The following is a 24,259-nucleotide window of genomic DNA, read 5'->3' on the forward strand; positions in this document are numbered from 1 at the left end:
AGGCCACCGTCCGCACCCAGAGGGGATCCTAAGAACCCCCGCGCCTTGCGTAGCATGTTTCAGTTTATAAAAGACGATGTTCCTGGCTGGCTCAGTTGGTAGACCATGAGACTCTTGATCTCAGGGTCGTGAGTTCAAGTCCCACGTTGGGCGTGGAGCTTACTTTAAAAAAAAAAAAGGGGGGTGCACCTGTGTGGCTCAGTCGGTTGAGCATCCGACTTCGGTTCAGGTCATGATCTCGCAGTTTGTGAGTTCGAGCCCCCCATCGGGCTCTGTGCTTAGAGCTCAGAGCCGGGAGCCTGCTTCAGATTCTGTGTCCCCCTCTCTCTCTGCCCCACCCCTGTTTGTGCTCTATCTCTTTCAAAAATGAATAAATTTTTTTTAAAAATTAAAAAAAAAAAAGACTTCCTCTCCAGGAGATGACAGGGCAGGGAAGCTTTCCAAATGAAAGCCACCTCCACCCACCTGGGGTGCTTTATCCCATCACGCTGTGCTCTTGTCTCCATCACACATATCCTCTTCCTTCACCTGTTGTCTTATTTGTCCACTAAAATGTGAGCCCTATCCAGGCAGGGATATATATGTATACATACATATAGATAGATATGTATTTTTTAAAGTTTATTTATCTTGAGAGAGAGAGAGAGAGAGAGAGAGAGAGAGAGAGAGAGAATCCCAAGCAGGCTCAGCGCTGTCAGTGTGGAGCCCGACCTGGGCCTTGAATGGTGAGATCATGACCTGCACCGAAATCTAGAGTCGGATGCTTAACCAAAATGATTGAGCCACCCAGGTGCCCCAACAGCCACCATATATTAAGCACTGGTGCTGGGCTAAGCACTTTTCATGATCGCTACAGCTTTGTGAAAACTGCCATCACTTGGCCCCATTTTACAAACCAGGAAACTGAGGCCCAGAGATGGAAAGCTACTCCCCCCAGGTACAGAGTTACTGAGTGACAGAGCCAGGTCTTCGACCCAAATCTGTCTAACTGCAAAGCCCACGTTGTTAACCATGCCACCGTGATACCTGATACTCCGTTACCCTAGTACGCCGTGGGGATGAAGCCACTGGAAGTTAAGAGTTTGGACCGAGACCTATTGCCTGATTCCATTAAAAAAAATTTTAACGTTTATTTTTGAAAGAGAGAGACAGACAGGGAGCAAGGGAGGGGCAAAGAGAGAGGGAGACAGAATCTGAAGCAGGCTCCAGTCTCTGAGCTGTCAGCACAGAGCCCAACTAGGGATCCGAACCCACGAACCATGAGATCATGACCTGAGCTGAAGTCCGACGCCCAACTGACTGAGCCACCCAGGCGCCCCGACAGCGTACATTTTAAATGGGCAATTGCATGGTATGTGAGTTACATCTCAGTAAAGCTGCAGAGGAGAGAGGGGTGGGGGGAGGGCAAAATGGGTGAAGGGACGTGGGAGGTACGGGCTTCCAGTTATGAATGAGGAAGTCACGGGAATAAAAGGCACAACATAGGGAATATAGTTGATGATACTGTGATAGTGCTGTTATATGGTGACAGATGGTAGCTGCACTTGTGGGGCAAAGAGTAACTGTAGAGACATTGAATCACTATGTTGTACACCTGAAACTAATGTCACAGTGTGTAACTACACTCGAATAAAAAAAAAAATCTTTGTTTTGAGCAAAAAGAGTTGCAGGGAGCGCCTGGCTGGCTCAGTGGGCAGAACATGCAACTCTTCGTCTTGGGGTCATGAGTTCAAGCCCCATGTTGGGGCTTAAAAAAATAAAATAAAGGGGCTCTTGGGTGACTCAGTCGGTTAAGCGTATGGCTCTTGATTTCAGCTAAGGTCATGATCTCCGAGTTCATGAGTTAGAGGCCCGCGTCAGGATCTGGGCTGACAGTGTGGAGCTTGCCTGGGATTCTCTCTCTCTCTCTCTCTCTCTCTCTCTCTCTCTCTCTGTCCCTCTCCCACTTGCACTCCCTCTCTCAAAATAAATACATAAACTTTTAAAAAATGTGTACTTTAAAAAATAATAATAATAAATTCGTTAAAAAAGAGTTGGGGCTGAAGGGTCTCACCTGCCATTCACCTAAAAGTGCTTGGCAAGTCACTTCCTGTCTCTGAGTGGCAGTTTCCTAACCAGTAAAAGTGGGAAAAATAAATGTCTCTTGGTGTTGATGTGAGCATTAAATGAGATAGTAATACGTGTCATTATCCCCATTTCATCGAGGAGGAAACTTAGGCCCAGAGAAGGGAAGTGACTTGGCCTGGATGTAGAGCTGGTGGGTGACAGGTGAGGGCTCTCCTGGGCCCCTTGACACTGCTTCTTTTAGCATTTCTGTAGACTGGATCTGTGCTCCCACCCATCCCCATCACTGCCACCACCCCCTTCCATCCTCCACTTTCTCTGGGGCTCTGAGTCTCCCCACTGTCCGAGCCCAGAGCGCACCGAGGTAGTGAGGTCCCCCTGGAGCACAGGACGCCCTCTCCCCAGCCCCCACCCTGCTCCCCTCCTGGGGCCATGATGCTGTCTTGCTTTTGCTTGTAATAAAGAAAATATCTCAGCTACCCTTCCACAGTTGCTTGGCAACCCCAAAGGGGGGTGGGGGGAGCCAAGGGGAGGAGGGAAGGGAGAGGACTCTGGAGCCAATCTGGAGACAAAGAGTAGGATTTCGGTGACATGGAGCCTGTTCTTAGTGCTAACCTGGCCTGGCCGGGAGGCGGGCAGGGGTGGGGGCTTCCTCCCACCCCAGCGGCTCACACCAATAAATATGCATTAGGGAAGTGGGCAGAGTTTTTCCCACAGACCTGAAAGGCCACAGCTGACCTTTCTACCCTCTTTATGTACCAACGTGACAGTCAGAGAGAGCAAAGAGCAGGACCCCCTGAGACGCCTCCCCCGTGGCCTTCTGACTTGGGGAAACTTTTCACCCTCCTCCTTCCCCTGGCCCCAGACCAGGTCACAGCCTGGCCTGGGCCCCTGTCCCAGGGGTTTCAGGTGGGAGTCTGGAGCTCCCAGCCTCAGGGTCGGCCTCAGGCCTTGTAGGCCTTGGTGGCACGGAGCCAGGCCTGAGGCTCTGGCTCAGCCTGTAAAGGCGCTTCCTGCCTCCTGGGCCAGTCTGCCTGTAGCTCCCCATACTGTGCCCCTCCCGCCCCACCTCTGCCTGAGGCCTCCTCCATTAGGAGCCCGTTCTCGTTCTTCGACCGGTCCCTTCCAGAGTGCTCTGTTCCTCTTCTCCTTTGGGGTGGGCCCCCTCTTCCCCAACCCCCCTACTTCTGCAGTGCCCTCCTTCAAAAACTAGGAAGCCCTCGAAGCTGCCGTTTCCCTGAAGTGAAGATGGCATTTGGGGGGTGCAAAGGAAGGAGGGTGGGGGTGGTGATCTCTCTCCCTGGTGCCCTGGCTTGCTGGCCGCAGGCCGGGGGTGGAGAAAGTCTGCTCTGAATGGAGTCAGTGTAGAGACAGGAAAAGCAAACACCTCAGCCTGGGCCCTGCTGGCCTCTTTGGGGTGAGGTAGGATGGGGCAGGGGCCCAGGTTCATCTCAGCCTCTCCCGATCAGCCCTCTCCTGCTCCTGAGAGCCCATGGCTTCCTGGACCCCTGGCCCACAGTATCCAGAAAGGAAGTGGGTTTAGGGTCTGTGGACAAGCCCCCCAAGAGACACCTTCATCAGAATCTTTTCCTGCGCCACTGCCCAACCCCCAGCCAGTGCCCTTACTGCCCGGCAGATGCCAGGAAAATCTGTGCCTGGGAAGGGCAGTCTGGCACCTGAAGTCCTGCTTGACCAGCCCTTCTCAGCAGCAGGAACTGGGTGGGAAGTCACTTTGTGCCAGAGACGGCCCCAGCAGTGCCATCTGCCTCCCGGGCCGAGGGGACCCCAAGATGCTCTGCCCAGGTGAGTTCTCCTCTGGCCCCATGACCAGAAAGTGAGGGAGGGGGAGGCTAGGACCATCCCCCACCCCCCAAGAATCTGTGACATTTTCCTCGCCCTCTGTGGTGCATCTCACCACCCTCTGTGGTGCGTGCGTCTCTGGCACTTGGGTGAGGGGAGCTGAAGGGAAGGATGGTTGAAGAGGCTGGAGGTGAAGTCTGAGGATGGAGAGACAGGAGGGGCTAGAGTCTGGGGAGCAGGACTCCTGGGCTCCAAGCCAATCTTTTGATTAGACTTGTGGAATCACAGAGGCTCCTGTGATGGTCTCCTTTGATCACTTCGATTCTAAAAGACTCTGGATTGAGCTCAGAGAGGGGCAGCAACTCATCCTGGGTGACACAGCCAAGTTGGCAGAGCTGGGACTCAAACCTACCAGGCTCCCTTAGCACCCCGAGGGCAGTACTGGTGGTACCCTGGGCACCACGGTTGGCCACCTCTCCTTCACCTTCCGAGTACGGTTTGGTCCCTCTGGATTTCAGGGGTGGAGAGGAGCAGACTCTGAACAGCACCTCCCAGGGCTTCCTTCCCTTTCCTGTCCTCTCCCAGGCCGGGCACCATGCCCAGGACTGGGCCACCCCTGTCACAATCTCCTCTGATTGCCCCTGGAATGCCATGGTTGGTCTTTGCCTTAGAGATCCCGAGAACAGGTCCCCTTTGCTCGCAGTGTCTAACCATAGTCCCTCATGCTGTAATCAAAATCCAACCACTTCCTGGAAAACAAGGTCAACAGCTGATCGACTGCCACAGTGTCCTAGCAGTGCCCACCTTGAGGTGCCCTGGCTAAGGGACTTGGCTGCAAGGATCTTACTGAATAGAAACAGGCAGCCCTCACTGAGTCAGGCACTGTTCTAAGGACTTCTATGTACCTCACTGAATGGTCACCACACTCCTACAAGGTGAGTTCACTTTTACAGGTTGGAAAACCGAGGCACAGAATGTTGAAGTAACTCGTCCATGGACACGCTACCAGGAAAAATCAGAGTGGAGCCAGGGGCCCTTAAATGTTCTATCCTGCTTCTTATTCTTAGGAGGTCTCCACCAGAGGTCATTTCGTCCAATCCCCTGCATCTGGGTGTCTGCCCAGGCCAACCTCTATTCACAGACAAGAATCAATCTCGTTTTTAAAAGCACCTGCTCCAAGGGTGGAATCCCCCCTGGGGGTAATCAGACATTTATTTATTCATAGCCTTCTGGCCTGGGAGGAGAGGCCCTCCCACCCAGAACTCCCCAGGGTCCAGCTGCCTCATTGCCCCTCTCCTTCCCACTGCGGTGTAATCAGAAGTGAGCCAGTCCTGCCTGGTGTCGCAGCTCCACAGACTCAAAGCTGTGTGGCCCTGGACAAGTGGCTCAGCCTCTCTGAGCATCAGCTATCAGCTGTAAACAGGAGTTAATGATGCACCTGTTTTATGAGGTTGCTGAGTATTAAGCGATCAAAGGTGATGAAAAGACTGTTTCCAGGGGTCATTTCTATCCTCTGTCATTGACAGTTTCAGTTTCTCCAGTTTCTGGAACCCCAGAAAACACAAGAGAAGCAGGAGGCAGCCTTCTCTCCTGGATGTGAAACCAGCTTTTGGTGTTGCTTCTGCACCTGCCACTTGCCATCGATAATTGTCCTTCTCTTCCTTTGGGAGAGCAGGAGAGAGAGGATGTCACTGAGTGGTCTCTGTCATTAAAAAAAAAAAAAAAAATCCAGAAAGGGGTTAGTGATCACCATGCCTGGCACCTGCTGTGAAATGCCCAGAATAAAGTGGTGAATACTTCTCACTATCACCACCATCATCATGGAAATCCGTCTGTTCGTAAGATAAGAGCCTCTTTGGGCCTTATAGTTTAGCCTCCTCACTACAGATGGGGAAACTGAGGCCCGGAATGGGGAAGGACTTGCTCAGGGTCACCTGGCAAATTGGTGGCAGAGCAGGAAGGAGCTCCCAGGCCCCCCCCCCCCACCATCCACAGTGGAATCCCCATCCCTTCTCCTTCGCTCCCTCCCCAGCTCAGGCCCTCCTCCGGGGAGCCCCCTGGGTCCAGCACCCTGGCACCCAGTCTGGTCCAGGCAGAGCCCAGGAGAGAAGTCGCAGTGCCTGGAGGAGTAGGCGCAGAAGCCGTCGCGTTCTCAGCCCTGGCTCTTTGTCTGCTGCTTTGTGATGGTAAGTGCTCCCCCTAAATCAGTTCTGTGACACTGTTATTGTTGCCCAGGGCGCAAGAGTCTAAACTTTTCCCCTGAGGTCAAGAATGTGGCCGGTCCCCAAGCCGCCAGGAGCAGGGGCCTGGGTGGCTGGGGGTGGGGCTGGGGCCTCACCCCGAGCTGGGGCGAGATGTGGAGGGGAGGGGGTCAGCGGGAACAAAACGCTTTGAAATGCCTCCTCTCCATCACTGCCAACATTGTCCGCTGCCCGCGGGGGGCCTGGCACCGCCTCGCCGGGGCTCCGGCCCCCAGCCCTGGCCAGGCCCGGCCCGGCATCTGAAAATGGACAGAAGGTTATTGTCCCTCTTCGCGGTCCTTTGTCTGCCCCAGTTCCAGATGTCTAGGCTGGGACCAGGGAGCTGACCCATGGTGGGCAGGGGGGGAGAGGACAAAGGGGGAGAGCACGGGTCACTGCATCCTGAGGGGTCGTTCCCAGACCCTGAGATCCCACCCAGCCATGGCCCAGTCACCTTCTGGGCTGTCTCAGCCCTGGGATTGTCCCTGTTCCCTTGTCCCTTCTCCCCCTCCCACCAGACCAGGTTCGGGCCACAGGAAGGAAGGCCACAGGGGTGCAGGAGTTAAGTGCAGGAGGCCTTGGGATCCCCACAGCTTTACCCCAGTAATTGTGATCTTGGGCAAGTTGTATCTCCCTTGCAGCCTGCTGTCCCCATGGAGGGAGGTTCCACAGACCAGGGTCCAGAGCCTTATGTGCCAGCTCCATACTGGGTGTGGGGGTGCACAGTGCTAGGTGGGCCACTCAGATCCTTCCAGATTATGGTTAGCAGTCACAACAGTGAGGGGTGATACTTCCCACCCCTCTCTGGGTTGGGTGCTGGGCTAACCACCTCACCTGCATTATCACCATCCTTTCACAACAAAATCAAAGACACAGACTATTGTTCTCACGTCCATTTTCCAGTTTTGGACCGTGACACTGAGATGTAAAGTCACTTGCCCAAAGCCAGGATGCCAAGAACAGCAAAGCCGGGATTCTAGCCCAGGCTGACCCGCAGCCACCCAGAGGAATGATCTGCTAATAAATACTTGGAAGGTATTGAGCACAGAGCCTGGCATGGCTCCGGGAGCCGGTGGTAACTCCGCCCGTCAGTGATCCCATTTCACAGATGGTGCTACCGATACCCAGATACCTTTCCTGGTGGGGTCGGGGGGAGTGCGGCGGGCAAGGAGCTCAGGGAGAAACTTAAATAGCAACAGCAACAGCGATTCCAGAACCGCCAGGACTGGCCGGATAGCGGCAGGCAGACCAGTTTCAAACGCCAATTCTGCTTGGGCTCGGGCAAGCAACTTACACTGGCCATTGCCTCAGTTTCCTCATCTGTAAAATGAAAACATTCCCGACGTCACAGGGATGTGGTGAAAATTAAACTAGATAATACGTTGAAAGCACTTAGCACAATGCCTGGCACACAGCAGTTAATGATAGCTATTATTATTCTTATTACTATTGTTATTATTCTGAACAAATTTGTCCCTTTGAAACTTCCTCTCACCTGGGGCCACCTGAGGACAAGGCTCCGATGAGAGGAGGGGATGTCAGGTTAGCAGCTGTTGAGGGGGTGGGCATAGCAAGGCTTGGTCTTCTTGGGGGGTCTCTGGAAGTCTTGCAACAGGCTACTCCCACGGGGTGGGGGCTGGGGTGGTGCATGTAGGAAGGAGCTGGCTGGGCCCAGAGGAGTTAACAGCTCCCAGGCCCTGGCCCAGTGGGGCTGCCACGCTGCAGCCCCAGCCACAGCAACAATTTTCGCAGAGCTGCTTCCTGATGGGCAAAACAGCTGGCTACCCGGGGAAAACAGCTGGCCTAGCCCCAGCTTCCTGAGGACAGAGGCAGAGCCTCAGAGGAGGACAGCTCCACATCTGGGGTCCTGGGAGATGAGGGCATGGCCAAGAGGGAGAGGGTGGTCCTCTGGAGTGGGTGTGGGCGTTGGGTGGGACCCCTGGAGATGAGAGGGTGTGGGCGGATTCTTGGAGCAGAGGCCAAGGTATGCTAGGTCTAAGCAGAATGGGCAGAGTGACTCCAGCTGGGCAAGGGGTCTCAGTCTCCCCTCAAAGAGGAAAGATGAGGGGCAGGGGAGCCGATGGGGGTCGAGCCCGCACTCAGCCCTGGGTCCTCTTGGAACCGGGCTCGGAACTGAGCTAGGAAGGAGCACAGGCGGGTCTCCTGGACTCCTGTCTACCGAGCTGCACCCAGGACCAGAAGCAGGGCATGGGCCCCTCCTCTGGCCAGGATGCTGGGCTCCTTTGGCCACAAAGCAGGACAGGGGCCCAGAGAGCCCCCAACCCAGGAGACGTGAAGCTGGCAGCTGGTAAGAGCTCCATCCAAGTAACCTCCCTGCCGTGGGCCCCTGTTCCTAGCTTGCTTGGCTGCCAGGCTGTGAGGACCCCCAACCTTGAGGCTCTGTCTGGGCCCTGGGGTTCCCCCAGGCTGCCCCCACCCATTGGCAGGGAAGAAGCACCTGAGACCTCACATGAGGTTGGGCAGGGTAGGCGGAGGGTTAACACGGGTGTAACCAGAGTCCACTGGACCAGAGCCACCTGCCTGGGCTTCTGACCCCCAAGTCCACAGGCCAGACAGCCCTAGTTTCTTTCTGACCAAGGGGGCTTCTCTAGCCCACCTTCCTAACCTGCAGGAAGAGGGGGTCGGCCCCTACCTTGGGTGTGCCAGCCTCAGCGCCCCTCTCCCTGATGAAGGCCATCCTGCAAAGCCTTTGCCAGCGGACAGGCCTTGGAGCAGAGGCTCCCAGCGGGGAAGAAGGTGCAGGGGAGGGGGACAATTCTTCCGGGGTCTCTAGCTCCCAAAGCCAGACTGAAGCCTAAGGCGCTGGCGCCACCACCTGGCTCTGCCCAGAACCACAATGGCTGAGGGATGGGTGTGAGGATTCTGGGAGTCCGGGTGGGGTCCGGGTAGCCCAGAGCCCAGTTAAATGTTGGCCCAGGGTGGTCTGGACCTATTCAGCAAGAAGGGCCCAAACCATCTTTTGTTTTGTTTTGTTTTTTCCCAGGCATAGAGTCTACATGACCCCGAGAATGAGGACATAGTCCCCATAGGACAGCAGCTTCAAAGTTTAGCCTGCATCAAAACCGCCTGGCAGCCTTGTGGCTTTAACGTCCGCTCCCACAGTTTCTGACTCTGTGGGTGTGGGGAGGGACCTAGGAATTTGCATTTGTAACAATGTCCAGGTGCGGCTGATGCTGGCTGGTCTGGGGACCATGCTCCAACAACCACTGCTTTAGCATTTCTGTGGATCTGGCCCGCTATTACCTCTGTAGAGTATGTCCTGTTATTATATCTGGGGGCAAAAAGAATTAGTGGAAGTACAGGTGCATGATCAGCCCATCTCAGTCCGTGACCCACCATATTTCTACTGAGAGCCCACCTTAGGTCCGGCTGGCCCTGCTCTAGGGTTGGGGATAAAATGGTAAACGAGATGGACGGGTCCCCGCCTCAGAACTGACAGCCAGGAGGGTCTGGCATGTGATCTTCCCACCTGGGAGTCTAAAAGGCAGCTCGAAAGAAGGTCCAGACAGACCTCGAGTCACAGTCCACCAGCTTCATCTCAGGTCTTCCCCGTTCAGTAACTAGCCCACCAGCCGGTCCAGCTGCAAGCCCCGAGTCACCCAGATTCCTCACTCTGCCTCCCGCATGGAATCCCACAAGGCAGGGGCTCTGCCTCCATAGTGCGTCTGCTCTCTGCCCACTGTCATCTGTCTCTCTGAATGTGATCTCCTCCTTCCCTCCTTGCCCCCCTGGCCCACCCTCTGCCTGGCAGATGTGATAAGGCATTATCACATCACTTCTCTGCTTACCCTCTCCAATGTCTTCCTTTTTTTTTTTTTAATTTTTAGTGTTTATTTTTAAGAGAGAGACAGAGTGTGAGTGGAGGAGGGGCAGAGAGAGAGAGGGAGACACAGAATCTGAAGCAGGGTTCAGGCTCTGAGGGGTCAGCACAGAGCCCGATGCGGGACTCGAACTCAGGAACTGATATCATGACCCGAGCCAAACTTGGATACTCAACGTACTGAGCCCCCCAGGCACTCCCACGTGTCCTCCTGTTGCACTTAAAACACATCCAAAATCCTGATGCAGCTTTAAGGCCCTGGGTGGTCCTCACCTCTTCCCATACTCCCTTGCTCCCTGGGCTCCAACCACTGGCCTCCTTGCTTGTTCCCCCCGCAGGATCTTGGCCCAACTTGTCCCCTCCAGGTGGAACACTCTTCTGCTAGAACTGCCCTGAGCAGGCTCCCCTTGTGCCCTGAAATAACCTCGATGTTGCCCCCCGCCCCCAGCTACTCTCTGTTCTTATGAACTGGTTTTATTTTGTTCATAGCACTACTATTCTTTGAAACTATTGGTTTATCAGTTTGTTTGTTTCCTGTCTGTGCCCTCACCAGAATGCGAGCACCCTAGAAGCAGAGATTGTCTTATGCACTATGTGCTCCATAAATACTTGCTGAATGAATGGGATTATAGAGGATGCCATGGCAGGGTAAGTCCCCCAGACATGACATGGGGAAGGTTTTCCAGAGGAAGTTAGTTGAAGGCTGAGACAGGAGGGCCTATAGAAGTTCAGGCGGAGAAAAAACAAACAAGCAAAAGGATGTGGGACAGTCCTAAAGCATGGAGTGTTCAGGAAAACTGTACATAGTCCAAATCGGCTTGAGCAGATTAGAGGAGAGGGGAGGTCAGAGGAGTCAGAGAAGTGTCACATAGGCCATGCAGGGCCTCGCTGCTCTGTGAGGGGTTTGAGCCCTATACTGAGGGCAGTGCGCAGTCCCTGAAGGGTGTCAACCCAGGGCATTTAGAGTGGCTGAGGGCAGAATGGCTTCTAGGGAGAAAGTGTGGGGGGCAGGTCTCTGGGAGATGCTGTGGGCCAGGTGAGTGGTACTGGTACACCGGTCGAGCGGCAGAGCAGAAGGAAAGAGGTGGCCAAGTGCCAGGGATATTGAGGAGGTGGTTTTGCCAGGATGAGGTGATGGAGTAGGTTGAAAGAGGGATGCGGCATCAGTGACACCCAGCTCTCCAGCTTGAAGGACTAGGTGGCAGAGGCACCATTCTCTAAATTGGGGAGGCCACCAGAGGGGGAGATGTTGGGGGGAAAGGGTAGCGTTCTGTTTTGAGCAAATGGAATCTTGGGGCACTTGGCTGGCTCAGTCGGCAGAACATGTGACTCTTGATCTCAAGGTTGTAAGGCTGAGCCCTACCCCTGAGTGTAGAGTTTAATTTAACACACACACACACACACACACACACACACACACACAGAATGTGGGTCCAAATGGGTAGTGGAGACACTTGCGGTTTTCCAGAAAGACAGAGTGGCCCACGTGGTCAGCTGCTGAAGAGAACCCTCTTCTTGGTTGAGGAGGTAAAATCCTTTGTGGGGAGTGGCCAGGAGGACTCTGGTCTCGGCAGGAGCAGTTTGGTGGAACGGAGATGAGGAAGGGACCCTTGGAGCAAAGCACAGATCCTAGTTCAAGGGGTTTGGAGGGAGAGAGAGAGAGATAAGACTGTGGCTGGGGGCCCGCAAACAGCTTGGTGTTTTCCTGTTTTAAACTGGGGGAGATTCAAGTCCTTTGGAATGTCAAAGGAAGCACCCAGAAGAGAGGGAGGCTGATGATTCCAGGAAGGGCAAGGGCATTTAGAGCTTAGGGGCCTTTCCATCCTGAGGAGGGGGTACCTCTTCCCGTGGTACCAGGCAGTGAGAGCTGCGGTAGGCTTGGGGGAAGGGGATGGAGGTTTGCAGGCTGGAAATGACAGCTCCCAGGTGAGGGCTTGCTTCTCTTTTCTCCAAAAAGTATCAGGGAGATCCTCCTGGAGCAGAGATTGCAGAAGCTGTGACATGCCACTGAGGAGAGGAGGCAGGAGCAGCACAGGGGAAACAGACCGTTGGGCCTGGTCAGAGTCCAGTGGAGAGTGGAAATCCTGTCTGCAGTAGCCCCAACATGCCGAAAAGCAAGATGGTTATAGGGTTTTCCCGGGCAGGGTTGATGGGAGAACCCACAGGCAAGGGAGTCAGTGACAGGCTGGATCACTTGATGGACTGGGGAGAGAGGAAAGGGACAATGGGAGGGGTCAATGCATTCAGAGGAGAAGGAGGAGAATTGAGGAGGAGGAGTTGAGGCTGGAGAAGAATTTGGAAACCCCTGTGACCAGCAGGATGGACAGAGGCTCTGGGATGACTCCAGGATGGGAGAGGAGGGGCACACTGCTTCCTTTTAGAAACGGAATCCCCATTCTGGGGCTGGGAGTGCCTTCTGGCCAGAGGCTACCATGCAAGGGAAGGGACTCTCCCAGAGGACCTCAGACCTTTCATTGTAGGACCACTAGCCACCTAGAAGCTTTGGAGTGGGGCTGGAGACCGGGACTCCAGGGTTCAATGCCCCCACAGGTTTCCCCATCTTCAGGCAAGTCCATTCCTTGCTGGTTCCCCACCCTTCCCCCCTCAGCAGAGTTAGTGTGTATAGGCTTAGCCCTCTTCCCTGACCCTGGAAAGAGACTGAAGGGAGACCCAAAGGAGCCATAGGAAAGTAAGCCTTTACGGTGGGGGGGGGGGGGGGGGGAGGGGGGAGGGGCGGTGAATGGAAGGGGAGCTTGGCTTCTTCTCCAGTGCTGTCTTTCAGCCCCAGCAATTCTTCCGGGGCCAGGCTCCATGCCAAGAGAAGCTTGGAGTGCATTCATTCCTTGCAAACCCACCCAGAGGAGGACTAGAGGTGAACCAGAGAAAGTGATACTGAGCTGGAACCTGCCGCTGGTGCCTTCAGGCCCCTCCCTTTCCTGCCCTCTCCTAAGAGAAGCTGGAGCCCCCTTCCCGTCTCAGCTGGGGCCTCAGGACCCCGACTCTGCCCCAGGGGAGGCTATACCTCCTGCTTCGTACGTGGCTGGGTCAAGGTGCGGGCTCTGGGGTTCCCCCTAGCTCTACACTTAGCCTGAGAGTGGCTTTGCTCTCTTAAAGGGCCGCAGCGCCGCCGGCGCTGGCGGCGGAGGCGAGGACGACGACGCGTGGAAGACGCAGCGCTCGGGACGCAGCTGGATGGCGCGCCCAGGGCCGGGGGACCCCCGCCCCGCCCCCCAAGCCGGGAGTCGCCGCGCAGGTCTGAGAAGTTCCGCATGGGCCCGCCAGAGGGCGCCCGGGGGGCGGGGGCGGGGCGGGAAGCGGGGAGCCCGGCTAGGGCCGCTGCCGGTCGGTCCCGCCCCGCGGGGCTGCGACTGGGGTCCGAGGGTCGGATGGGTGGCCAGGGATTCCGGACTCAGGGGCGCCGGACGCTCAGTGGAGCCGGATTCCGGGGGCTGAACGCTCCGGGCTTCGGAGTGGGGCGTTCTCAGGCACCTGGGCGGCTCGGAGGCCGTCCCCCGGGACGCTCCCCTCTGCCTCCCTTCCCCCCGCCGGCGCCCAGCCGGGAGGGCGCTGCCCCTGGGTCGCGAGTGGGGCGGGTCTCCGGGTCCTGGTCCTCCGCTGCCCCCGGCGGAGGAGAGGGCACTTGAGAATCGGCGCGTGGCGGGTGGGAGGGGGAGCCCACTCTTCGGGGGTACGCTCCCCCCACCCTCTCCGGCCGCCTCGGCCCCGCCCCGGCCCCGGGCCCCGCCCCGGCCCGGCCGCACCGCCCACTCCCCTCGGCCGGGCCAGAGCCCCGGGGGCCGCTGCCGCCGCCGCCGCCGCCCGAGCGCCCGCCATGCGCGCCGCCCCCGCCGCCCCGCTGCTCCAGCTGCTGCTCCTGCTGGGGGCGAGGCTCCAGGCTGCGGGAGTCGTGGAGCCACCGCTGCCCGCCGTGGTCCTTACCATCCTGGCCCGCAATGCCGAGCACTCACTGCCCCACTACCTGGGCGCGCTGGAGCGGCTGGACTACCCCCGGGCCAGGCTGGCCCTCTGGTGAGAGAGACTGGGCATTGGCACCCTCTGGGCTTGTACCCCCGGGTCCCACGGACAGCCTCCACCCCAGATGGGCTCGTCTGCTCGTCCAGACACCACCCAGACAGGCCCCTCCCCTGGCAGACAGGCCCTCCGCAGTCGCGAGCCCCTGGAAAGAACCCCTTATCCCCTTGGCTCTGCGGACTGACCTCTGAGGACTTAGGTTGACCCCGAAACACTCACCCCGGCCCCTACTCCTCCAATGGGGACCTCCTCTGGGTTTAAGTGGGGTCCTCTTGCCCTAGCTTCAGAGCCCAAACTTAAGCCCCATGGGCCCTGTGATTGGCTTGACCTGGAGTGGAGCAGACAGGAGCAGCTGGCCTTCCCTGGGTCCCCACGTGGCAGAGACCAGCAGGACTGGGGGATCCTGGGGAGCAGGTGAGGGTGCTATCACTCTGGTTCCATGCTGCTCTGCAGAGGGGTCAGAACTGCTCCTTCTCTGGGCAGGTCCCAGCCTCTCTGTGGAGGGTGTGGGTCCTGCCATCCGAGGGCAGAGCCCCTTCCCTAGAATCTCTCCCCCAGCCGTCCCCACAGGGCGCTGGAATCAGAGGCCACAGTCTGTGGAAGCCAGAACAGGGAGGAGTCCCAAGCTGAGGTTGGGGATAAACCGAGAGAAATGACAAACTACCCCCCACAACACACCAAAGTCGGGCTTGGGGTGGAGCGTGGCCTGGGGAGGCGGCCCACAATGACCACAGTTTGGGAGTTAGTTAGTTCCCACCCCGCCAAGACGTGACACGTAGTTAGTCCTCACTTCTGGGGAACTGGCTTAAAGGGGCAGGATCGCCTAAAACCTGGGGTCTTGGCCGAGCCCTCTGCGTCCCCCTCTGTCCTGGGAGTCCCTTCCACAGAGGAGAGGTTATGCTCTGTGGTAAGGGAGCTCCGTCCCATCAGCCCTTCTCAGGGGATGTTCAGAGTATGGCTTGGTCCTTATTACAACTTTCGGGCAGGGGAGGCAGCAGCTCTTCTGTCCAGTCCTGAGAGGGGGAAGGGACTGACCCGTCTCCTGGCGAGGACAGAGGGTATCGGGGGCACGTGGCAGGTGTGTTCCTCAGAGTTGAGGTACTTTTTCTTTCAAATGCATTCGTATCCTGTCATCTCAGCCCATGAGCCACGCAGGACAGCTTACAGTTACAGAGGCAGAAAGTGAAGCCCAGGGACCGATGGGACTTGCCTGAGGTCCCGCAGTGGGTCACAGACCTGTGACTGGGACCCGGCTGCTTGCCTTACTCTGTAGCACACCTCCTTCCGCTGCAGCACCCAAGGGTCTAGCCTCACAGGTGCTGGTGCTCCAGGGGTCACGGCTGCCTCGGGGTTTGGCTCCTCCGTGGTTCCGCCCCCTCACCCTTCTTCCTCCTGTGTCCCCAGGTGTGCCACGGACCACAACACGGACAACACCACACAGATGCTGCAGGAATGGCTAGCCGCTGTGGGTGACGGCTATGCAGCTGTGGTCTGGAGGCCTGAGGGGGCGCCCAGGTGGTGATCTCAGGGGCAAGGTTCTTGGGGAGATGGGCAATAGCTATAACCCAGAGAGGAAAAGGGACAGCCCCAAGCCACAGCCTTCAGGCCAGGGCTCTGTCCGCTGCTCTGCAGAGACGAGGACCACATGTACCTGCCCCAGGGGAACATCTCGTCTCTTTACCCTCTCAGGTCCTACCCAGATGAAGAGGGTCCCAAGCACTGGACCAAAGAAAGGCACCAGTTTCTGATGGAGTTGAAACAGGAAGCCCTGACCTTTGCCAGGGACTGGGGGGCTGACTACATCCTGGTAAGAAAGCCTGGCTACGATGGGAGTTTCCCTCAGGCGGCGGTATCAGTCCCTGATAGACATCTTGCTGTGACTTGACAAACCTGTAGGCTGGACCCTCCAGCTAGCAACCCGGGTCAGAACCCAGACCAGATATTGAGCTTGGATCCCCATGTTTGAGTTCACATTAGCTACTAAGCCTGGATCCCTGAGACAGATTGCAGGGTATATACTGAGCCTAGGTTCCTAGAGCCCAGAGTGTAAACTAAGCCTGGTTCCCTGGACTGGAACTCAGAGTAGGTCTTTGACTCTACTCCCTAAGTCAGATCTAAAATAAAGTTCTCACGGGGCACCTGGGTGGCTCAGTGAGTTAAGCGTCTCACTTTGGCTCAGGTCATGATCTCACAGTTTGGGGGTTCGAACCCTGCATCAGGTTCTGAGCTGATGAGCCCCTCTCGACAGCCGAGAGCCTGAAGCCTGCTTCAGATTCTGTTTCCGTCTCTCTCTGTCCCTCCCCTGCTCATGCTCTTTCTCTCTCAAAAATATATTTTTTTTCTAAGTTTATTTCTTTTTGAGAGAGATAGAGACAGTGTGAGTGGGGGAAGGGCAGATAGAGAGGGAGAGAGAGAATCCCAAGCAGGCTCCATGCTGCCAGCGCAGAGCCCGATGCGGGGCTTGAACCCATAAAATCATGAGATCATGACCTGAGCTGAAACCAAGAGCCAGATGTGCAACCGACTGAGCCACCCAGGCACCCCCCTCTCTCTCAAAAATATAAATAAACGCTAAAAAATGTTTAAGTAAAGTTCTTAGATCAGCAACTCAGGTTTAACCCCTGGACCCAATCCATGAACCAGTGCTCCAGACTAGATCCTTGGTCCAGAAACAAACTTACCTTGTTTATAGGTTCGAACTTTCTAACGGAAACCCTTCGGATCCCAGGAGATATGTGGGGTCTCTGGCAATCCAGAGGGATCCCACTCAGTGAATCCTTGGGGGTGTAGCCCAGACAAGGCTGGGACCTGTGACAGCCACCTCCCAAAAGTTTGCAGATACAGACAACATTCTGACCAACAACCAGACACTGAGGCTTCTGATAGAGCAGCGGCTGCCCGTGGTGGCCCCCATGCTGGACTCCCAGACCTACTACTCCAATTTCTGGTGTGGGATCACCCCCCAGGTAAGGCTGGGATGGAGGCCTCAGGTCTGTGGGCCATGGCGGGGGAGCAGTGCTCTGGGGAGGACGGGCCGCTGTCATGGCTCAGAGCAACCCTTTTCCCCAGGGCTATTACCGCCGCACAGCCGACTACTTCCCCACCAAGAACCGCCAACGCCGGGGCTGCTTCCGTGTCCCCATGGTCCATTCCACCTTCCTGGTATCCTTGCGGGCTGAGGGAGCAGCCCAACTCGCCTTCTACCCCCCTCACCCCAACTACACCTGGCCTTTCGACGATATCATCGTCTTCGCCTACTCCTGCCAGGCTGCTGGTGAGGACCAGCTCTCTGTGAGCATTCCTGGAGGCCTCTGGGCCTTTGCACATGCTGTTCCCTCTGCTTTGCACACCCTTCTCCAGTCTCCAATTCATCCTGTTAAACTCTTCTTGGTCCAGGTCGTAGCCTTTCTTGAGCCCGCTGTGCCAGTAGGCTAGATGTCCTTCTTCTGGATTCCTGGTACTTTCATGTATTGGTTCATTAGGCAAATGTTTATGGAGCACCTACCATGTGCCAGGCACTGGGGAGACAGTGGTGAGTAAACTCAGGCAGCCTCTGCCCTCCTGGAACCTCCAGTCCAGTCAGTCCAAGGAGCTCACAAATCAATGTGCAATCACAGCCATGACAGGAAGGAATGTTTCTTGATTCTAGGTGCTCAGGGAGCTTAGACCAGAATAGATCTGGTCAGGGAAGGCTTCCTGGAGGGTATGAACTTTGAGGCTGAGATCTAAAATATGGGAAAGCATCAATAAGAGCAAGAAAGAGCATTTCAGGCAATGGGACCGGCAAGTGCAAAGGCCCTGTGGTAGCAGGGAACGTAAGAAGGCAGGTGACAGGACCCCAATAAGTGAGGGAGACATGGTACAGGCTGAGGCAGGGGCCAGCCTATGTGGACCTGACCAGCAAGCATCTGGTCTTTAGCCTGAGAACATTGGGCAGCCAGGAACACTCTGATGTTGGCATTATTTTTAAAATGGAAATTACTGGAGAGTGTTTGGGCTGAATTGGGCTAAATCCAGTCCTGAGAAAGAGTCAGAGATGGGAGTGAGACAGAGACACCAGTGTTGAAAAGAGAATCTTAAGAAGAGACTAATTCGGGGAGAATGAGAAGCGACCATCTAATCCAGAAGTGCCGTACGTGAGCAAGCGGGCTGCCAACAGTGGCCAGAGGGGAAAGTGTGGTAATTGGCTTTTTCACGCAAGGGGTATTGGTGGAGTCCGTTGCAGACAGGCAAGACAGGAAATCTTACCAAGTGCAAAAAAGTGAGCGAAGGAAAAACAGAGTCACAGAGAATCCGTGAGAAGTGGAAGTGTTCCCTTGCTTTTCCAAGGCTACCGCTGTTTCAAGGGGCAGCTGCTGGAAGGAATTTTGGACCGGGGTTTTGTCTGTATCATTCAGGCTCCCGGCGCCCAGCTACTGAGTCCCTGCTCTGGACCAGGCTCTGTGCTCCCTGCTGGGCATGGGGTTGACTTTTAAGTAAATACTGTGCGCCTGTCGCTGAAGAGTTCACAGTCCATACGAGATAAAAGGGAAATAAGTAATTACAATAGAGGTGACCAATACTGAAGAAATAGAAAAGGTGGAGGGCAGCGCGGGCGGGGCAGGAGGCGTGGGGTTGCTTAGAGGGGTCTGGGCACAAGGTGATGGTGCTGGATCCAGGCGGGGCAGCAGGGACGGGCATAGGTGGGGGAGCTTTAGCGGGTGGGGCTGGCCTGGCCCGACGGCTGTGGTCAGGTGGGAGTTTGTCTGTTCCTCTCTCCCTAGGATGCTCACCGCCATCCCCCAGCACCCAGCTGGTACTCTAGACACATCTGTTGAATGAATAAACCATCTCAGCAGAAGGGTCCCTCGGATACTGTTTGAGTAAAGCCCTTTCTCCCTCCAGCCCCACGGTTGGGACACCGAGTCCCCAGGAAGACACGTACTTGGGGTTCTGAGAGCCCTGCCCCGCCTGCAGCACCCACCCAGCCTCTCTCCACAGGAGTCGCGGTCCACGTGTGCAACGAGCACCGTTATGGGTACATGAACGTGCCTGTGAAGTCCCACCAGGGGCTGGAGGACGAGAAGGTCAACTTCATCCACCTGATCTTGGAGGCGCTAGGTGAGGGCTGGGAGATGGGCTGCTAGCCGGCTGCCACTGTTCCCTGCCACCCCCTGTGCCCCTTCTCCCAGGCCCTGGACCTCACTGGGCAGTGGGCTTGGGGTCTCAGCCTTACCTCTAATTCATTCCTCGTCTCTGGGCAAGTCCTTTTCCCCGCTGGGCCTCATTGTCCCCATCTCTACAATGAAGGCAGGTGAATTCTATGATCTCTGAGGGCTCTTCCTGCTGGGTGTTCTGCCGAGGGGGCAAAAATGAAGTGGGGGGGCTAGGACTCCAGGGTCACTGCTGACAAGAGCCAGTAGGGATTCATGATTAGGGGGTACTTTTCTTCTGCAGTGGACGGGCCCCCCATGTGGGCCTCAGCTCACGTGTCCCGGCCCCCAAAGAAACCCAGCAAAATGGGGTTTGATGAGGTAAGTCCCCTCAGCCCACAGGAGCGGGGTGAAGAGGCCCTCCCCTCCCTCTGCACCCACCCCCGACTCTGCACCCACCTCCCCTTCCTCCTCCAGGTCTTTGTCATTAGCCTGGCCCGCCGGCCCGACCGCCGGGAACGCATGCTAAGCTCGCTCTGGGAGATGGAGATATCTGGACGTGTGGTGGATGCCGTGGATGGCCGGTGAGTGTCCCTGGGGGTGGGGCCCTGGGCAGCTGAGGGAGCAGTGTGGTCCCTTGGAGCCCCCTAGGAATGGGGAGAGCAGACAAATGAATTGAGTGTTAGCTGTTCCAGGAGGTACTCAAACAGGGCCTGAGTCATTGTGTCACAGAGAATCCCAGGGCAGATCCTGATAGGACAGGATGGCCTCCTCCAGCCTACTGGAGGGAGGAGAGTACGGTGGTTAAGGCCCAGAATCTGGAGCCCCGAGGCTCGCGCTCCAGCTCTGTCACTTACCAGCTGGGTGACCTCTGGCAAGTTACCGCCACCTCTCGGCCCTGCTGTGTGAATGGCAGACAATTGTGTCTGCCTTTTAGGACTTGTAAGGGCTCAGTGAGGATTTTGCACAGGGCCTGACACATAGTAAGTATTCCAAAAGTTAGGCGTCTTTATTATTATCAGGCTTATTCTTTTCCATCTTGGACTTAGGTCCCTGATGGGTGGGGGTGGGAGCGGGCCAGTCACGTGGCCCTGGGAAACCAGAGGTCACACGGCTGCACTTGCCCACTGCTGTTTGCCACTTAGCCCCCCACCCCCACCCCCACCCCCCGCCCTTCAGATGGCAGGATGTCCATCTTTTCCCTGGGCGTCTGCCCAAGGAGTAGATACCGTGTTCCCCACATTCATTCTGGGGAACATCTTCTGACAGCTTCAGGCCACGTGAAGCAGTAACAAGGCTGACATCTCCTTCAAACTAAACTCCAGGGTGCCCCCAACAGGCACAGGCGAAGCGCCCCTGGATGGGTCCCTGGCGGGCACCCCGTACCCCATTAGTCCCGTCTCCCTCAGGACACTCAACAGCAGTATCATGAGGAGCCTCGGCGTGGACCTGCTCCCTGGCTACCAGGACCCCTACTCAGGCCGCACACTGACCAAGGGCGAGGTGGGCTGCTTCCTCAGCCACTACTCCATCTGGGAGGAGGTGAGGAACCCCCTTTTGGCCCACACCCCCCACAGGCAGAGCGGGGCCACCCTACTCACTGCTCTGTGCTCAGCACCCAAGGGAATCCATGGGTGAATTCATATATTTTTAAACACCTGGCCGGCAGCTTTTTTGTTTTTAATTTTTTTTAATGTTTATTTATTTTTGAGAGAGAGAGACAGAGTGTGAGTGGGCAAGGGGCAGAGAGAGAGAGAGACACACACAGAATCCAAAATAGGCTCCAGGCTCCGAGCTGTCAGCACAGAGCCCGACGCGGGGCTTGAGCTCACGAACCGTAAGATCATGACCTGAGCTGAAGTCTGACGCTTAACCGATTGAGTCACCCAGGCGCCCCAAGACGTGGCCTGCAGCTTTAAACTGTGTTCATCCCTGTATCTTATTCATTCTGTCATCTCTGTTGAGCACCTCCTGTGTGCTAGGAGATATTCTGCTCTGAGAATATGGAGACAAACCAAAAAAAAAAAAAAAAAAAAAAGGCCTTTCTGGTTCTCTTGGGGCTCAGGGACCAGAGGAGGGCACAGAAACCGAGGAAGAACCAAGCTTGCCAGGGAGGGTAGAGGTACAGGCTTGTCCTAGAGTGTGGACCAGCCTAGATTCCTGGACTGATGTGGGGTCAGGGTGGCATTGAAGGGCAGTGAGAAGAGCCTTCTGGGCAGAGGAAAACAGTGGAGCAAAGGCCCTGAGGCAGGAAGGAACTGTATGTTCAGAAGTGGGAAGAAGAAAGGCCTGGGACTTGGCCAGGAGGACTCAGCTTAGGGCTGCCAGTATGGGCACCAGTGAGAGGTCACTGCCTGGCCACTGAGGAGGGACGAGGAGACTGGCCCTGCAAGGGGATGGTGCCCCCTCCAGGAGGCAGCACCCAGGCCCACTTCTTGTTTTCATTTTCTACTGCAGCGAAAATATGTGCATGTGAGCTCATATTTCTGTTTGTCTCCCTCTGTCTCTGAGCAGATTGAGACCGTCTCTGAACGTGATTTCTATTTCACCGTTGACTGTGCTGATTTCATGTTCTTTTCACATTTCCAGAAGTTACAAAAAGTACTTTTTCTTAGGGATCGTGGGGGCTAGGGTCTTTCTTTAGAAAAGTCCAGAAGGCCTGGTGAGGAACTGGGCCTGGAGTCCAGTAGATGAAGGTTCAGATCCCAGTTCTGCTACGGGCTGTGTCCTTGGACAAGTGGTCGTACCTCCCTGTGTCTCCGTCTCCTTACTACAGTACAGGGACGTCGTGTGTCCTGCCTCTCGAGGGTCCCTGGGATAAGCAGTAGTTCTGTGGCCCCTGGGGTATGGCAGCGCTCTGTGAATACAGCAAAGGTTATGATGGCTGTCACGATTCTACTTGAAGATTCTGCCTCAGGGGAGGGGGCCTGGGGGGCCTTGAATGCCAGAACGAGATGTTGGAATTTCAGTCCCCAGGCGGTGGGAGCCCCAGCAGGCTTTGGAGCAGCTGAGTGACTGACATGGCCAGGGCTGAACCTTTGGCATATAACTCAGGCCAGGGAGAGTCAGTCATTGTCAGGCAGGTGGAAGGGGACAGCCTGAATCTAAAGAGCCATCCCCCTGTGTTGTGTCCCCTTCCCCCACACCACAGGTCGCTGCCAGGGGCCTGGCCCAGGTCCTAGTGCTTGAGGACGATGTGCGCTTTGAGAGCAACTTCAGGGGGCGACTGGAGCGGCTTATGGAGGAGGTGGAGGCAGAGAAGCTCCTGTGGGACCTGATGTAGGCAGCCTGCGCCTCCAGGGGCAGGGGAGAGGGGCAGGGGAGAGGGACGGCCTCCCCACCGAGCCTGGCCTGTGGGATGCAACTGGGGAAGGGCTCCTCTGACACCCTAGGACCTACAGTGACTCCCGGGCCCCTTGGTGTCGCCCATAGCTACCTGGGCCGGAAGCAGGTGAACCCTGAGGAAGAGGCAGCCGTGGGGGGGCTGCCACACCTGGTGGTGGCCGGGTACTCCTACTGGACGCTGGCGTATGTCTTGAGCCTGGCGGGTGCTCGCAAGCTGCTGGCCTCCCAGCCCCTGCGCCGAATGCTGCCTGTGGACGAGTTCCTACCCATCATGTTTGACCAGCACCCCAAGTGAGTCTCCGGTGGGGGCAGGGCAGGGTCACCTGACCCCGGGGAGCCTACCTCCACAGGCATGAAGTCCCCTCGCTGGGCGGCTGGGGAGACCGAGGCTGGCGAGGCTGAGTCACTAATGCGAGGTCACCAAGGAGTAGCCCAGCCTAGCTTTGGAGTCAGACCAACCAAGGTGTAAACTTTGTGCTGCCGTGTGGTTTTTAGTCAAGCCACTTCTCTGTTCTGAGCCTCAGTTTCCCCGTCTGGAAAATGGAGACGACAGAAACTCCGCTTCTGGAGTTTGTCGTGAGGTCTTGAGGGGGAGGGCAGTGAGGGGCTTCGGGCAGGTGAGGTGCCCGGGCTCCAGGCAGGGGCCCCACCTCAGCCCTCCTGAGCCTTCCCCCCGCCTCACAGTGAGCAGTACAAGGCGCACTTCTGGCCACGGGACCTGCGTGCCTTCTCTGCGCGGCCCCTGCTCGCTGCTCCCACCCACTACGCGGGGGACGCCGAGTGGCTCAGCGACACGGAGACATCCTCACCCTGGGACGATGACAGCGGCCGCATCATCAGCTGGAGTGGCTCTCACAAGACGCTGCGTGGCCCCCCCCTGGACCTGGCTGGCAGCAGCGGGCACAGTCTCCACCCCCACCACCCTCGGGACGAGCTCTAGGTGAGGGCGGGGCTGGGAAGAGCCCCTCCCCCCCCCAACTCCGCCGTGTGCCTCGGTTTTCTCTCCCCCGCAGGCTGACTGCGTCTGGGTCTCTGTGTTCCCCTTCTCAGCCTGCCTTCTCCCCTCCCTCCCTCTCTCCCTCCCTCCCTCCCTCCGGCTCTGTCTCTGCGTGTGGCTCCCTGCATTTCTGTGTCCACCTCAAGCTTCCTCTCCCTGCCTGTCTCTGTCTCTCGGACCTTCTCTGTGTCTTCTCCTGTCTCTGCCTCTGCATATCCCACTCCCGTTCTTTCTCTTTCTCTCTTCTCGCCCCTTCTGTCCCACCAGGTCCAGGCAGTGACTCCAGAAGAGCTCTCAGGAGCAGGCCGCAGCTGGCCAGGGAGCGGACCTGGAGATCGCTGGCAGGAGCCGCCACCAGAAGCCACAGACCCCATAGAGACCCGACTGTCACCTTAGGCATGGCCACTCTGCCCTCTGGCCCCACCTTACGTGGGGAGAAACCACTCAGAGATGGGTCCCCTTCCCCGAAGTTCACGTAGCAAAAGGGCAGGGCTCCCAGGCCCTCTCACCCTCCTGACTCAGGATCCGGGGTGGGGGGGAAGGTGGGGGGCTCCCCAGCCTTCAGTTCCAAGCTGGGCCGACATCAGGAGCCCTGCCTTCCCCGCAGACCCAACTGCTGGGGCCCCTCTGCCATCTTCTACCTCCACCTCAGTCCCCTCCCCACTCGACGCCTGGGTCTCACCTGCCTGGGCCCACCCTCTCCCCTGGCCAGTGGGAAGTACAGGGGGGGTGAGAGGAGGGCCCTTGCAGACTTGGTGCCCAGCACATGGTAGGCCCTCAATAAAAGCCAGCTGGTATGTGCACTTTA

At 56.9% G+C, this 24,259-nt stretch overlaps 1 protein-coding gene and 1 non-coding gene across 3 annotated transcripts; both read left to right on the plus strand.

Moving 5' to 3' along the window:
* Window positions 1-5,347: 5,347 nt before the first annotated feature.
* LOC124505447 (small nucleolar RNA U3) lies at window positions 5,348-5,564 on the plus strand. Its single transcript, XR_006960659.1, has one exon. It is a non-coding gene; the product is annotated as a small nucleolar RNA U3 (small nucleolar RNA).
* Window positions 5,565-13,777: 8,213 nt separating this feature from the next.
* CERCAM (cerebral endothelial cell adhesion molecule) lies at window positions 13,778-24,259 on the plus strand. 2 transcript variants are annotated; one of them, XM_047100194.1, is made up of 13 exons: window positions 13,778-13,974; window positions 15,382-15,492; window positions 15,667-15,784; window positions 16,809-16,943; window positions 17,047-17,251; window positions 18,958-19,077; window positions 19,414-19,490; window positions 19,587-19,693; window positions 20,519-20,651; window positions 22,261-22,388; window positions 22,542-22,745; window positions 23,139-23,394; window positions 23,505-24,259. In XM_047100194.1, the coding sequence occupies exons 1-12, from the start codon at window positions 13,778-13,780 to the stop codon at window positions 23,392-23,394; spliced, it is 1,791 nt and encodes a 596-aa protein (XP_046956150.1). In that variant the 3' UTR covers window positions 23,505-24,259. The 2 variants fall into 2 exon arrangements, with proteins under 2 accessions (XP_046956150.1, XP_046956142.1); XM_047100186.1 differs by having other exon boundaries at window positions 23,719-24,259.

The sequence above is a fragment of the Lynx rufus genome, unplaced genomic scaffold, assembly GCF_022079265.1.
Source record: "Lynx rufus isolate CCGP_SWC_20201006 ecotype Redwood Valley unplaced genomic scaffold, mLynRuf1.p SCAF_10, whole genome shotgun sequence".
Lineage (NCBI taxonomy): Eukaryota > Metazoa > Chordata > Mammalia > Carnivora > Felidae > Lynx > Lynx rufus.